This window comes from Heptranchias perlo, chromosome 6 (genome assembly GCF_035084215.1).
Source record: "Heptranchias perlo isolate sHepPer1 chromosome 6, sHepPer1.hap1, whole genome shotgun sequence".
Taxonomy (NCBI): domain Eukaryota; kingdom Metazoa; phylum Chordata; class Chondrichthyes; order Hexanchiformes; family Hexanchidae; genus Heptranchias; species Heptranchias perlo.
The window spans coordinates 12716514-12732651 of record NC_090330.1 but is presented as its reverse complement, the minus strand read 5'-3'; the positions used below and the strand labels follow the sequence as shown (position 1 = coordinate 12732651).

General features: G+C 42.3%; 1 protein-coding gene across 1 annotated transcript in view; it reads right to left on the bottom strand.

Moving 5' to 3' along the window:
* Positions 1 to 16138, bottom strand: part of LOC137322637 (uncharacterized) — a 30053-nt gene that overhangs the window by 8654 nt on the left and 5261 nt on the right. The window contains exons 2-5 of the mRNA XM_067985544.1: positions 12460 to 12834; positions 8284 to 8559; positions 5809 to 6258; positions 4523 to 4553 (exon numbers count right to left, since the gene is read on the bottom strand). Of these exons, the coding sequence (XP_067841645.1) occupies positions 4523 to 4553; positions 5809 to 6258; positions 8284 to 8559; positions 12460 to 12834 (1132 nt within the window). The remainder of the gene's footprint in view (positions 1 to 4522; positions 4554 to 5808; positions 6259 to 8283; positions 8560 to 12459; positions 12835 to 16138) is intronic.

Here is a 16138-nt window from a genome sequence, read left to right as displayed (position 1 = left end):
AAATCTATCGATCTCAGTCTTGAATATACTCAACGACTGAGCATCCACCACCCTCTGGGGTAGAGAATTCCAAAGATTCACGACCCTTTGAGTGAAGAAATTCCTCATCTCAGTCCTAAATATCCAATCCCTTATCCTGAGACTATGACCCCTAGTTATAGACTCTCCACTCAGGGAGAACATCAGGCTCAATTTTGAAATGGTGGCGGGATGGCAGTGGGGGGGGGGGGGTGGTGAAGGTGCACGTGGCAAACCCGAATTAAAAAAAACACCTTTTCCAACACGATCGCAATGTAATTGATGGTGATTAAAGTTGTTTCTGGGTTTCGCAACCAGCAGCCAGCCTGATTGAAAGGCTGGCTACCGATAGGAGCTGCAACGCCGAAGTGGGGGAGAGAGAAAGAGAGAGAGAGACGTGATCCAGTGCTTCAAAAGAGATTGGAGTGCGCTGAAGATCGGGGGGGTGGAGGGGGAGAGGGGGCGATTGGAGAGGGGGACATCCGGGTGCTGAGAGGGACATCAGAGAGGTAGACATCGGGGGCTGAGAGGGACATCGGAGAGGGAAACATCGGGGGCTGAGAGGGACATCAGAGAGGGGGACATCGGAGCAGGGAGGTGCAGGTGACATTGGTGGAAAGGTAGGTTTATTTTGTTTTTTAACTTTGTGCAATGGTTTTTTATTTAATTTATTTACTGTATTTTTGCCTGATCCGGCCCTTCACGCCTGGTAAAACCAGGCATGAATTGGAAGCCTTGGGAAAGCCGCCTAGGTAAGTTTAAAATCGGTTTAACTATCTACTATGTCAGAAATAAAGTACCTTAAGTACCTCGATGAGGTACATTTGGTTCTTTAACTATCATCCTACCGGCTTTAATTACCGGCGGGACTTCTGCATTCGGGAAGCGCGCGCACACACAGGCACGCCTGTGGGAAACCCAGAAGTCGGCGGGTTGGGGCCGGCTTCCTCACCTGCTCAGGATTTTCCCAATTTTCGCAGCCCCCCAACGCACCCGCAATTTCATTTGAAAATTGGGGCCATCATCTCAGCATCTACCCTGTCAAGCCCTCTTCAAATGTTAAATGTTTCAATGAGATCACCTCTCATTCTTCTAAACTCTAGAGAATATAGGCCCATTCTACTCAATCTTTCCTTATAGGACAACCCTCTCATCCCAGGAATCAATCTAGTGAGCCTTTGTTGCGCTGCCTCTAAGGCAAGTATATCCTTCCTTAAGTAAGGAGACCAAAATTGCACACAGTACTCTAGGTGTGGTCTCACCAAAACCCTGTACAATTGCAGCAAGACTTCCTTACTCTTGAACTCCAACTCCCTCGCAATAAAGGCCAATATGCCATTTGCCTTCCTAATTGCTTGCTGTACCTGCATGTTAACTTCCTGTGTTTCGTGTGCAAGAACACCCACATCTCTCTGAACACCAACATTTAATAGTTTCTCACCATTTAAAAAATATGCTGTTTTTCTATTTTTCCTACCAAAGTGAATAATCTCACATTTCTCCACATTATACTCCATCTGCCACCATCTTGCCCACTCACTTAATCTGTCAATATTCCCTTGCAGACTCTTTGCATTCTCATCGCAGCTTACTTTCCCTCCTAGCTTTATATCATCAGCAAACTTGGATACATTACATTCGGTCCCTTCATCTAAGTCATTAATATAGATTGCAAATGTTTTTTATTCATTCATGGGAAGTGGGCGTTGCTGGCAAGTCCAGCATTTATTGCCCATCCCTAATTGCCCATCCCTAATTGCCCTTGAGAAGGTGGTGGTGAGCTGCCTTTTTGAACTGCTGCATTCCATGTGGTGAAGGTTCTCCCACAGTGCTGTTAGGTAGGGAGTTCCAGGATTTTGACCAAGCAACGATGAAGGAATGGTGATATATTTCCAAGTCAGGATGGTATGTGACTTGGAGGGAAACGTGCAGATGGTGTTGTTCCCATGTGCCTGCTGCCCTTGTCCTTCTAGGTGGTAGAGGTCGCAGGTTTGGGAGGTGCTATCGATGAAGCCTTGGCGAGTTGCTGCAGTGCATCCTGTAGATGGTACACATTGCAGCCACGGTGCGCCGGTGGTGAAGGGATGGTGGTTGGGGTGCCAATCAAGTGGGCTGCTTTGTCATGGATGGTGTCGAGCTTCTTGAATGTTGTTGGAGCTGCACTCATCCAGGCAAGTGGAGAGTATTCCATTACACTCCTGACTTGTGCCTTGTAGATGGTAGAAAGGCTTTGAGGAGTCAGGAGGTCAGTCATTCACTGTAGAATCCCCCGCCTCTGACCTGCTCTTGTAGCCACAGTATTTATGTGGCTGGTCCAGTTGTTTCTGGTCAGTGGCGACCCCCAGGATGTTGATGGTAGGGGATTCGGTGATGGTAATGCCATTGAATGTCAAGGGGAGGTGGTTAGACTCTCTCTTGTTGGAGATGGTCATTGCCTGGCACTTGTCTGGTGGGAATGTTACTTGCCACTTATCAGCCCAAGCCTGGGTGTTGTCCAGATCCTGCTGCCTGCAGGCACAGACTGCTTCATTATCTGAGGGGTTGCGAATGGAACTGAACACTGTGCAATCATCAGCGAACATCCTCATTTCTGACCTTATGATGGTGGGAAAGTCATTGATGAAGCAGATGAAGATGGTTGGGCCTAGGACACTGCCCTGAGGAACTCCAGCAGCAAAGTCCTGGGGCTGAGATGATTGGCCTCCAACAACCACTACCATCTTCCTTTGTGCTAGGTATGACTCCAGCCACTGGAGAGTTTTCCACCTGATTCCCATTGACTCAAAATAGCTGAGGCCCAAGCACTGATCCTTGCGGCACCCCACTAGTCACAACCTGCCAACCTGAAAATGACCCGTTTATTCCTAGTCTCTGTTTTCTGTCTGTTAACCAATTCTCAATCCATGCTAATATATTACCCCCAATCCCATGAGCCCTAATCTCATGTAACAACCTCTTAACTGGCAGCTTATCAAATGTCTTTTGAAAATCCAAATATACTACATCCAATGGTTCCCCCTTACCTACCCTGCTAGTTACACCCTCAAAAAACTCTAATAGATTTATCAAACACGATTGCCCTTTCATAAAACCGTGTTGACTCTGCCTAATCATGTTATGATTTTCTAAGTACCCTGTTACTACGTCCTTAGTAATAGATTCTAGCATTTTCCCTACTATTGGTGTCAGGCTAACTGGCTTGTAGTTCCCTCTCCCTCCTTTCTTGAATAGTTGGGTTACATTTGCTACCTTCCAATCCACGGGGACTGTTTTAGAATCTAGGGAATTCTCGAAGATCAAAATCAATGCATCCACTATCTCTGCAGCCACCTCTTTTTAAACCCTAGGATGTAGTTCCAGGGGATTTGTCGGCTTTCAGTCCCATTAATTTTTCTAAAACTTTTTCTTTACTAATCTTAATTACTTTAAGTTCCTCACTCTCATTAGACCCTTGGTTCCCCACTATTTCCAGTGTGTTTTTTGTGTCTTCTACTGTGAAGACAGATATAACATATTTGCTTAATGCCTCTGCCATTTCCTTATTCCCCTTTATAATTTCTCCTGTCTCTGCCTCTAAGGGACCCACGTTTACTTTCACTAATCTCTTCCTTTTTATAAACTTATAGAAACTTTTTCAATCTGTTTTTATCTTTCTTGCTCATTTACTCTCATATTCAATTTTCTCCCTCTTTATCAATTTCTTGGTTATCCTTTGCTGATTTCTAAAACCCTCCCAATCCTCAGGCTTACTATTCTTTTTGGCAGCATTGTAAGCCTCTTGTTTTAATCTAATACTATCCTTAACTTCTCCAGTTAGCCATAGTTGGATCACTTTTCCTGTGGCTTTTTTTATTCCTCAAGAGTATGTATATTCATTGGGAATTATGAATTATTTCCTTAAATGTTCACCAATGCTTATCTACTGTCATATCTTTTAATCTAATTTCCCAATATACCTTAGCCAGTTCACCCCTCATACCTACATAATTGGCTTTGTTTAAATTTAAGATCCTAATTTCGGACTTAACTACATCACTCTCAAACTCAATATAAAATTTATCACATTATGATCACACTTCCCCAGGGGATCCTTGACATGGCCAGGATTGGAAATTCCATTTGAGGAGTTTGATAATTCTATCCCATTTAGTGTATATACAGCTCAAACTTCTGCAAGTTCAATTAAGAAAAATATTTATTAAAGCAGACATTATTTTCGCAAGGTAGGTTCAGATGAAGAAGACTCATTTGATATCTTTCCTGAATACCAAGCCTACTGGATTCCCATTACAGCATCCAGCTGTTCCTTGAATGAATGACCTCCACCACCCTTCCTGACAACCTGTTCCAGCTGTTGATCAGCTATATTACCTGATATTTTCCTAAATTTGGTCTGCATGACCCTGAACCTTGCCATTTTCTCCTGTTGCCTGGCATGTCTGAAAACACTGAAAATGACTTGTAATAAAGTCTGTATGTGTGAAAAATCCACATTAGTGTGTACCTTGCTTTGCGTTCCACATCATGGGTTCCACCTGTTGAATAACAGAAATTGAACATCTTAAATGCAGTTGTGCTTCTCTTTTCATGATTATATTTTGTGCTCTTCAGTGTATTTTTTTATATACAACCCATTTGGTGTATCACACAGTATATGCCTCTGGTTTAAAATTGGTGTTTTATACCGCCAAATCGCCACTGTCAAAACTGAGGTTTTTCAAAGCGTCAAAATGGCAGTAGTTCTTAATTTTTTGTGTAAATGACTCACTTTGAAGTACATTATAATGGGGTAAAATTCAGCTTCGGCAGAAGCGCAAAATAGGCAGTAGCGGAACAATCGCTACTACTGAATTCAATGGAAAGAAAATTCAGGCAATGTGTATAACAGGCAGCCGATCAGATACCACCGGTTTTACACCCCCACCAAGGTTGAAAGTTACCCCCAATATTTAAAGAGTTTTAATTAATTTATTATTTTCTTGAAAAATTCAAGTCATATCAATGAAAAGCTATGTAAAAATTGATCAACAGTTGAGAGAAAAAATTGTGAGTCAATCGTGTATTTGTTGAGAGCCATTGCGACACAAAATAAACCAATCGTGTCATGGTTGTCCTAACTAGCGCTTATCAGTTATATGGTAGTCATTTATTTTACATAAAGAACTGCCCCTGGAATTTCCGTACAGGTTCTCACGATCATCCGCCATAATTTCAGCAGAATCCCTGGAGAAACAGCGTAAATGGTTGTTCATGTCGTTTCGCTAGGGTTTCCGCCAATCTTGCACCTAAATTATGGCAGATCATCAGGTGAACTCTGTGGAAATTCTGCCCCCAGAACTCTGTTGTATATCCTCTATTTTTATATTTTTTTCTCCTCCTCTCCCCGCTTCTTGTGAAGATGCTGACTCACACTAGGGCATGGTTTCATAGGTGGGTTGCCCAAGTGGCCATTCACCTAGACAGTCAATGTTGGCAGACTGTTCAACTTTGGGAGAATCACAGTCAAGCCTGATTCTGTCTTTACACAAGGTCCAAACATTCATATTCCAGCAGGAGTCACTAAACAGCAATCAGGAGTGTGAGCCACGGCTGATTTAACCAACCCCTTCCCACACTCCCAAGGCATAAGCCAATTGCAGCACTCCATTGCTGCCCTGGCTGAGACCAATTTGCTCAGCACGGACCAGGATTTCGTAGTCTGTTTGTCTCAGTAACATTCAACTGGTACATTTACTCTCAACCAGTAGGGAAACCTGTATCTTCTGTTTTAAAAAAGAAGAAAATATTTACATTTACACGATCTGTTGAGTCGCTTGATAAGGAATGTGATGATTATAAGTAGCAGAATTCCACCCAGGATAATGCAGATGTATACGGGAATTTGACCCATACCACCATTTGCTACTACAACAGGACTGTCTCTTGCAGTTGATCCCTGCTGACCATGATTTACATCTTCATTCCATGGATCAGATGTTTCCTCGATTTTTACTGTAGATCGCGTTGCAGTGGGGGAACTTTCAGTTCTCAGACTAGTAACTGGAGAGGTGTCCTGCATCCACTCTAAATCATTCCACATGATCTGTGAAGCATTTGTGGACTCAGGTGTTGGTAGAACTTGTGTGGTGGTTTCTTGGGTAGCCGATGTGGTTGTCGATTCAGAAGTAATAATAGGAATTGGTGTACTCACTGGATAATCATAATCTCCAGCAAACATAGTGGAGTCTAGAAAATCAAGCTCTGCAATGATGAAGCAAACTTTAGATTTTTTGAACAAGGTTATTTAGAGTAAAAAAAACTGTGTTGTCACTTGGCTTGCTGAATGTACTGGTGTGAATTGACTACAGGAAATATCACATTTTGGCCAAAGCATTAATCAGGAAAGTTTAATGTTGTGCCAATGTTTTGTGATACTTTTAATTCATCATGTCACTATCACCACCACTGACACAGCTGTAACCACCAGCACTTCACTCTGGTGTCATACAGCTCTCGCTAGACATAATCCAAATTTGGGTGCACAAAATCTATAATTATGCTGCTGAATTTTTTTCCACAGCTGGAGTAGATATGATTCAAAAATTTCACACACCCACCTTTACACATTACTGAAATCCTAGTGACAACACTGACAATAGCTTCACCACAATCTATAACACACTTCAGATCAAGATGCTGCTGAAGGAATAACTGTAATCGCAAAAGTTGAAAAAAAATGCAATTTCCTAACTCTGACAGAGCACTGAACCTAGAGTACTGTGACTTTGATTTGAGTTCAACAAGGAGTGATCATCTGATACATTAAGCTAGTGAGTAACTGAACCACACTAACCACGAAAGTCCTAGGTCTGATCTCCTGTCTGCTGAATTAGCTGATCTTGGATAGAATGCAGATTAGGGGAGCTATAATAGGCCTCAGTGTCTCTGGGTTAGGGAGGCGGATAATAAACCATTGTTCTCATTCAATGACCCCTGCTGGAAGTGTGCGCACACAAGGACAAAGGGTGGGAGCAGGATCAGGTTCAGCTCTAATGTCCTATGTGGTGGAATAGCCTGTGGAGGTTCATCATGCCAGCACTTAATGGAGCGATTCCAAATTTACTATGTCAACACTGACTAGATACTGGAAGGCAATCAGTGCCCATGGGACTGTACCTCAGAAGATGAGGATTTGGCAGGAAAAAAAATTATTCTAAATGTTTCACCAGCAGCCACATAGAGCACAATAACAGAGAATCAATCCCCCTTCCCCCCCACCATCTCCCCGCCATACGATAAATGGATTTATCCTCTGTCAATAGCAGAAAAGTATCAATAGCAGCAGTCTTGGGGGACACCATGGCTCCGAATACCAAAACTTTATGTTTGAAAGATGAAACAATGTGAAGAGTTCCCAATCCTGGCTGCTGTATAAGAAAGTGAAGTGGAGCAGAAGTGAGTACATTCTCCACAAGGAGGGAAATTTGAAGTAAAAGTTACATAGGGCTGCTCTCACACTCCTCCTCACACTTGGGTCAAGAACAGCACTGGTAGCGATTTGTCTGCCATGCTGTCAACTATAATACATAAAAGGAGTGGGGAAATATTTATGAAAAATTGGAGCGAAAGAAAAGAAAACGGGATAGATTTTGACTTTGTGCGATCGTGTAAAACGGGTGGTAGTGAATCGGCAGCCCGTTTTACATCTCCCAATTGAAGTCAACGGAAAGTAAAATCAGGAGAGATGTAAAATGGGCTGCTAACTCGCTATCAAACATTGTACATATCGCACAAAGTCAAGAACTACCCCAATATGTTAAATTTCCTATTTGTAAAATAATCTTTAAGTGAGTTGTACAAAATAAGCACCCTTTTTGACTCAGTGGTATAATACAGGGTACATTATGTTACAGATCATATTTGCAGATACATACAACAAGGGACCAACACGGTTCAGTATTTTAGCTGATGACAGGGCTGAAGCTATACCCTGGCATGGGGCTTAGGTTTAACATTGGGGAGGCTGGGGCAGAGAACTCATTGGATGCTGGGTTTAGATAACTCAAGATCCCTGTGGAAGTTTAGAAAGGCATTAGGGTGCTGACAACCTTCCTATCATTGGATAGCCCTAGCATCCCTTGTGTTATGGGGGTACGGGGCGGGGCTTGAGTGTAATATGCTAGTAGGAAGGGGTGACCACATTTTCTGATAGATCCAGACCTAAAACACACTAATATTTGTGTAAGTTCTCAGATACCATTACTTGAATGGAAGGGTTTTTTTTACCTATGTCCAGGCATATTTCAGTAACAACAGATTCTTTTTTGGCCATACTACATCCATACTTCTTTGAGTGCTCCTGATCCACACGAGAAATAACAAGAGACTGTCCATTGTTGGTAATGCTCACAACCCCAGTATCTGATATCGATAATCCATCATACTGCCATTTTATTCGGGGTGTTAGCACTTTCGCTCCACAGTACGTGCAGGTTAATGTGACTTTATCTCCAACTGACACAACAGGTGGGTCCAATGTGAGGTGGAGGTTAGACCAGCACCCTAGAAAAAAAAATATATAAATCTTTCTGTATTATATATAAAATAATAACAGTAGCTATAACATATGTTTGGCTTGACTTCAAATAGCATCTGTATACAGGCGGTCTTCTCGTAAAATATCATGGGTTCAGTTACAAATTATATGGAACGTACAGCACAGAAACAGGCCACTCGGCCCAACTGGCCAATGCCGATGTTTATGCTCCACAAGCACCTCCTCCTACCTTACTTCACCTCACCCATCGACATATCCTTCCTTTTCTTTCTCCCTCATGTGCATATCTAATGTAGTTAATGCATCTATGCTATTTGCCTCAACTATTCCAAGCTCTAAAATGTCTTACTGGAGACTTCATGTGTGTATATATATATATATATATATACATATATCCATATATATAAATGTAAATTCAATATTCCTCACGATATGGTACTGAACCTTTAGAGACCAGGATGATCCCTTGGTTCAATCAACTGTCTGCTGAGTTGGCTGATCATGACTGGGTTGATATTGGGGCCCTACAATTGGCTCCAGCATCCCTGAATTAGGGTAAAGGGGGGAAAAAAGCAGCCAATTTTAATCAAATCACCTGTCAACACTCAGGGGGGAAAAAAATTGGATAGGGCCTATTATTGGGCACAGGTAGCGCGATCCGCTATTGCCCCGTGCCCAATGGCCCCTGCGCAGGCAGGACGAGACTTTCGTGAGGCCTGAGGACTTACCTTCAAGCAGCGTTCTGAATCAGCATTGACATAAGGATCCAATACAATTCGCACTTTCCACTAGCAGGAGGAACCCCAAAATCTTAAAGGCAGGCTGACTTTAAAAAAATCTCTTAAAGGTAGCTGGTACCTGTTATTTGCTGAAAATAACAGTCTGCTGTCTGCACGGAGTCTGAACGGAGATCAGACATCGCACATGCAAAACGCAGATGGAGCTCCCATCCCTATGTTTACAAACTGATGAGCTATGTTAAAACATTGAATAAAGGTTGCGCACTACTAAATCCCACATCCTCCAATCTGCACACCAGACCTCACCAATCTTCCGATCTGAGTTTGTACCAGACCTGCGAGAGTGCATGCACCAAGGTTCTTTGCTGATGCACTAAAGACCTTGGTGCAAGATGTGGACAGAAGGAGGGACATCCTATATCTGTAGGGGGTGGGGGGGGGGGGCAAGAAGCCCTCCAGACATATGCCCAAAAGGCAGTGGGAGACAGCGGGGGACGAAGTCAATGCCAGGCGCACAGCTTCATGAACATGCAGTGCAGGAAGAAGTTCAGTGCTTTGATATGAGTGGTCAAGGCGAGTGAGGTCAAGGTGAGTGAGGTCAAGTGGCGTCTCCTACCAACTACACCACTAGCCACATCCACTTCTCCACGCACTACACCCCCCATCACCTAGATACCGACAAACTCTTTCCATCAGTAATCAACTCTTCCACTCATCCCTGGTACCATTCTAGTAAATCTCTTCGCACCCTCAGTAAGGCCTTGACATCCTTCCTAAAGTGTGGTGCCCAGAATTGAACACAATACTCCAGCTGAGGCCTAACCAATGTTTTATAAAGGTTTAGCATAATTTCCTTGCTTTTGTACTCTATGCCTCTATGAGTAAAGCTTTCTTCCTAGCTCAGGTACTCATCCTATTTATCAATTTAATTGCTCTACTTAGTACTTTCTCCAAGGGCCCCTCTGTGGTATGGTGCCAAGACCTGTACATAATACCCAAGGTGGAACCAATCAGTGCTTTGTAGAAGGTGACTACCACTTGATGGGGCATGTGTTCTATCCTTCAAGCTGTTTCTTTCACCTAGATGCACACTGCGCTGATGGTTTAAGCTTGTTTAAAACCTCCAGATCCTTCCCCTATATCTTTCCCTGTAAATTATCCCCATTTATTCTGTACTTCCCATTGTTTTTCCCCTTTTTCAGCTTTATGACTTTACGCATTTCTACATTAAACGAGGTCTTCCAATTTTTGGCCCAATCCCCTGACCTGCTCAGGTCCATCTGCTACTGATCCGCTTGTTGCCTATTATTTACGACCCCTCCCAATTTGGTATCAGCAGCAAACACAGAGAACTTTGTTACTTTCCCTTCCCCTAAATCATAAACATACACTGAAAAAAACAATGGCTCCAGAATCAAGTCCTACAGTACCTCGCTAGTCACCACTCAAGAAGCTCGACACCATCCAAGATAAAGCAGCCCGCTTGATTGGCACCCCATCCACCACCCTAAACATTCACTCCCTTCATCACTGGCGCACTGTGGCTGCAGTGTGTACCATCCACAGGATGCACTGCAGCAACTCACCAAGGCTTCTTCGACAGCACCTCCCAAACCCGCGACCTCTACCACCTAGAAGGACAAGAGCAGCAGGCACATGGGAACAACACCACCTGCACGTTCCCCTCCAAGTCACACACCATCCCGACTTGGAAATATATCGCCGTTCCTTCATTGTCGCTGGGTCAAAATCCTGGAACTCCCTTCCTAACAGCACTGTGGGAGAACCGTCACCACACGGACTGCAGCGGTTCAAGAAGGCGGCTCACCACCACCTTCTCAAGGGCAATTAGGGATGGGCAATAAATGCCGGCCTTGCCAGCGACGCCCACATCCCGTGAACGAATAAAAAAAAAACCTCTTTCCATGTAGATACAAGCTTAACAATTACCCTATGCACCTTCTGACCCAACCAGTTAGATATCCACTTCAAAAGCTTCCCTCCAACCCATTCCTTTCTACTTTGTAAAGTAAGTTCCTATGCGGTACTTTACTGGGGTATGCACTTAAATATTTACATATCTATTACAAAATAAAAGTGGTGCTCTTCCACTGCTGGAGTTAAGCCACGTTGTTAAAGCACTTCTTCACACAAAGTGGAGTGGAAATCTGGAAAGCTCCCTCAAAAAGCTGTTGAGGCTAAGTCAATTGAAAAATTCAAAACTGAGATAGATTTCACCTGACGAAGGAGGAAGCCTCCGAAAGCTTGTGGAATTAAAAATAAATTTGTTGGACTATAACTTGGTGTTGTAAAATTGTTTACAATTGTCAACCCCAGTCCATCACCGGCATCTCCACATCATAATTGAATGTGGAATAGGCTCGAGGTGCTGAATAGCTTACTCCTGTTCCTATGTTCCATTGGATAAATGGAAACTCTACCTTGCAAATGATCTGTGACATGCCTAACCAGGAATTATTTCAAATAAAAACAGAAAATGCTGGAAATACTCAGCAAGACAGTCAGCATCTGTGGAGAAAGGAACAGAGTTAACGTTTCAGGTTGATGACCCCTCGTCAGAACTATTTCATACTGCAAAAATTAGAAAATTTCCATTCCCGGTACTGATAGACCTCACTCTGAAAGCACAAAATTCACTTTAATAATTTGGTTTCTTTTGAAAAAACAGCTCTGCTATTTCCCTCTTGTTTTAAGTATTGATCGTCATAGCTAAAGAGGCTTGGGGAAGGCAGTGAGGACTAAACTGACACCCAGTTTACTCTTTTTCAATTCGTTCGAAGAGAATTAGGGTCAATTGGCAGCTGAACTTATTTCCCTCCCTGACTTTTTTAGTAGTTGAGAAAGCTAAGTGAAAGTCCTTGACCCACGGGGCAGATCATCTGCTGGAAAATGCAGATTATGGTCATTGACAATGAAAGAATTAACTACAATGCCCTCTGCTGGAAATTTGCCAATTCACACTCACTGTCTTGGCTTATGCATGAAGAATGGCCTACCTGGGCCAGATTTTTGCAGCCTGCTGGCACTCATGGAAATATACTCCAGCAAGAATTATTGGTTACAGGGAAGGAACGGAGAAAATTGGAAAACAATTTAATTCATATATGTGAAAATCTGCTCAGCCTGTAGTTTACTTTCACATACCTGGTTTCACTATTAGCCTCACTTTCTTCTCTTCAGAAAGGTCTTCATGGGTGCAGATGAACACTCCTGAATCAGGTATCTTTATTCCCCTTAGAGTGATTGAATAGTCACCCTTTTTAACTTTTGATCGGTGTACAATCACTCGCCCTGTGAACTCTTCTTCGAATATTGTTCGCCCATCAGGATAAATGTCCAGAATCTTGCCACCATTGGAACCGCTGCATTCTGGATATAGTGGTGTCCAGTACCAGCTCACAGGACGGTCATACGAAAGTTGCCCTGGGATTAAGCAGCTAAGTGGAGCAACATTTCCAATGGTCAGTGACACCTCCTCCTGTTCATCTCCAACAGCCAGTTCAACGAAGGCAAACAGAGCTAAAATAGTAACACAAGATTATGTAACATAATTTCAGTATCAATGTTACTTAAAAATTCATTAATTACCATTAACTTTAGGAATTTTTTTTATTGAGAAACCTACATGAATAGCTACGGTCCACAGTGTAGGACACCATCAACTTTGAAAAGAGTAGAAGAGGAGATAAAGTAATTCAAGAAGTGGTGACTGGATGATATCAATCTTGTTTTTGAAAAGTCTGAAGAATGTAGGAGGAAGAAAAGACTGAAGTTGAGGGAGGTAAGACAGTCTGCAGTTCTGAGGTGCTGCAAAGAACAAGTTAGTGTAAGAGACTGTGAAATGAGACTTGGTTTCAACATAGCAAGGATTCAAGGAGAAGGAACAGTGTGTACAATGGCATATGTGGAGCTTATGAGGAATAAGAAAAACTAGACTGTGTGTATCTGCAGTCTAAGGGTACTGAGGATAATAGTAACACCTGTACTGTCACCACAGCACTGATCAGGGATTAAACCTGGGACTTTCCTTGTCTCTATGGCTCGTTTCTACACCGTGCTATTGGGGAACTAATCAGAACTATAACATTTGCAATATTGGTAGCCAGTTGTTCATTTTGGAAACAGGAGATTTGTCGTGAGCAGACAAACAATGATGAATCCCAGGTTCTGTGTTAACAACAACAGTTTGCATTTATATAACACCTTTAGCATGAAAAAAGCATTCCTAGGCACTTCACACATAGGCATAAGGAAAATGGGCGCCAACCCTAGAAGGGAGAGATTGGGAGGAGGGACTGAAAGCTAGGTTGAAGAGATGGGTTTTGAAAAGGTTTTTGAAGATGGAGAGGGACGCAGAGAGGTTTAGGAAGGGAGTTCCAAAGAGTTCAGTGGAGGAGCGAGAAGAGAAGACATTGCTGGAGATGTACTGGCTGCATTCGGATAGGTAAGAATAGAACCATGCAAGGGCAGTCCCACAGAGATAGTTTGTTAAGTTAGTTGACTTGAGGCAGCAGGGGGCAGTACAGTTGGCTTTGGCGTCTGTAGCTAGGAATGGGGAAAATGGACCAGCATTCCCACTCCATTTGCTATCCAGTGACCTTTGTTAGAATATACTTATACTGGGGCATCAGATGAAGACAGTTTTGGGATTGGCTTTGATGGCCCCCACAAACAAATAACTTGCTGGTGCTCACTGTTCAGACTCACTCATGAAGAATGTTGGGAGAGGTAGCAAAGAAAATATCAGCCTCCGCCTTCAGGAAAGGAGAGACTAAAGCAACAACTGTGTGTAAGACTAGAAGAAAATTATTTGATGAATATTAGTTTATTAGGAATTCACTTGCATAACATTTACCTACAAATAGATCCGACTGTTTTTGAAGGTTTTACGACAAAAAGCAGTTTTAAAAGAAAATAATTAACTTAATAAAATTTTAATGATCCTATCTCTATGTTTCTGAGATCTGTTTCCTAGTTGAGATTCAGCTCGTTCCATTTATAGTTGTTGACTATTGCCCCGTATTGCTAAGTCTTGGCATTTCCTGGAATAATAATGATGATGCCAATACTGGGGGGAAATTTCTGTGCTAATCTTTCTTTCCAAACAGCTTTACAATTTTGTTACACAACACAGAAGAAATTTGGGACCTTCTAATCATTATGTCTCAGCTACATGCTGATGCATTGCTTCAGTAAAACTGAATTAGTGGCCATGCCTTCAGCTGTCTTGCCGCTAAGCTTTGGAATTCCCTTCCTAAACCTCACAGCCTCTCTACTTCTCTCTCCTCCTTTAAGACATTCCTTAAAACCTACATCTTTGACCAAGCTTTTAGTCACCTGCCTTAATATCTCCTTATGTGGCTTGGTGTCAAATTTTGTCTGATAATGTTCCTGTGAAGCGCCTTGGAATGTTTTATTACGTTAAATGCAAGCTGTTGAATTACTTGCCTCAAACATTATGGTCTAACCAATGGTTTCCAGGTCTTCTTCTCAGGCTTGTTCCTTTTACATAAGAATGCAAACAGTCTTTGCAAATCAATCACCACTCGTTCTGCTTACAGGTCCAAACTATCTGAGTGGTCTTTCAGTGATTCAGAACTCTATCATTTTGCTCTGTCCAAGTTTCTTTTGTATTGTGTCATTCTTAAGTCAGAGGATCCTAGAAATATCTCAAGTAATATAACACAATTATATGATAAAGGGTTTGGACAAATTCAGGCTTTAAAAATAACGGTCCACAATACAGTCTAGAATACAATAGAGAAAACAGAATTACAAAGAATTTACAGCACAGAAACTGGTCATTTGGCCAAACTGGTCCATGCCAGTTATGCTCCAAACGAGCCTCCTCCCACCCTACTACGTCTAACCTTATCTGCATATCCTTCTATTGCTTTCTCCATCATGTACTTATCTAGCTTCCCCTTAAACGCTATCCGCCTCAACTACTTCCACATGGCAGCAAGTTCCACTTTCTAACCACTCTCTGGGTAAAGAAGTTTCTCCTGAATTCTTTGTTGGATTTATTAATGACTATCTTATATTTATGGCCCCTAGTTTTGGGCTCCCCCACAAGTGGAAACATCTTCTCTACGTCAACCCTATCAAACCCTTTCATAATTTTAAAGATCTCTATTAGGTCACCTATTAGAAAAGTAACGAATGTCAAAATTCTGAAATAACATCAAAGTGCACAGCAAGTCAGTCAGCATCTCAAAGAGGCACAATAAGTTTAATATTTCTGATAAAAAAGCCCCACCCAAATGTTAAACTATCTTTTTTCTTTTGGATGCTGTCTGACTGGCTGGGGGTAAAATTCAACTTCAGCAGGGGCACAAAATGGGCGGTAGCAAATCGGCCGCCAGTTATACACAACGCCCAATTTTCTTATCAGGCTGGGTGTATAACAGGCAGCCGATCCACTACCACCCAGTTTGCAAAAGTAGAATTTCACCCCAGCTGTCTTTATTTTAGTAATCATATTGACAGTATTAATAGGAACTGGCTAGCCTACGAGACACATGTAAGCAAATAACATGGCACAAGCAACATAATAAAATATCATGTGTTCTGATGAAAGGTCACGGACCTGAAACGTTAACTCTGTTTCTCTCTCCACACATCTCTCTCTCCTGACCTGCTGAGCGTTTCCAGTATTTGCTGTTTTTATTTTAATAAATTATCATGACACAATATCACATGGCAGGCACTGGGATCCAGGGCGTTACAACATAAGTTTTCCAGTCTTATGACAAGTTATTCATTACTTCGTATACAGAATGGGATCCTGGTATTTGCAACAAGTTGACAGAAAGAACAATTT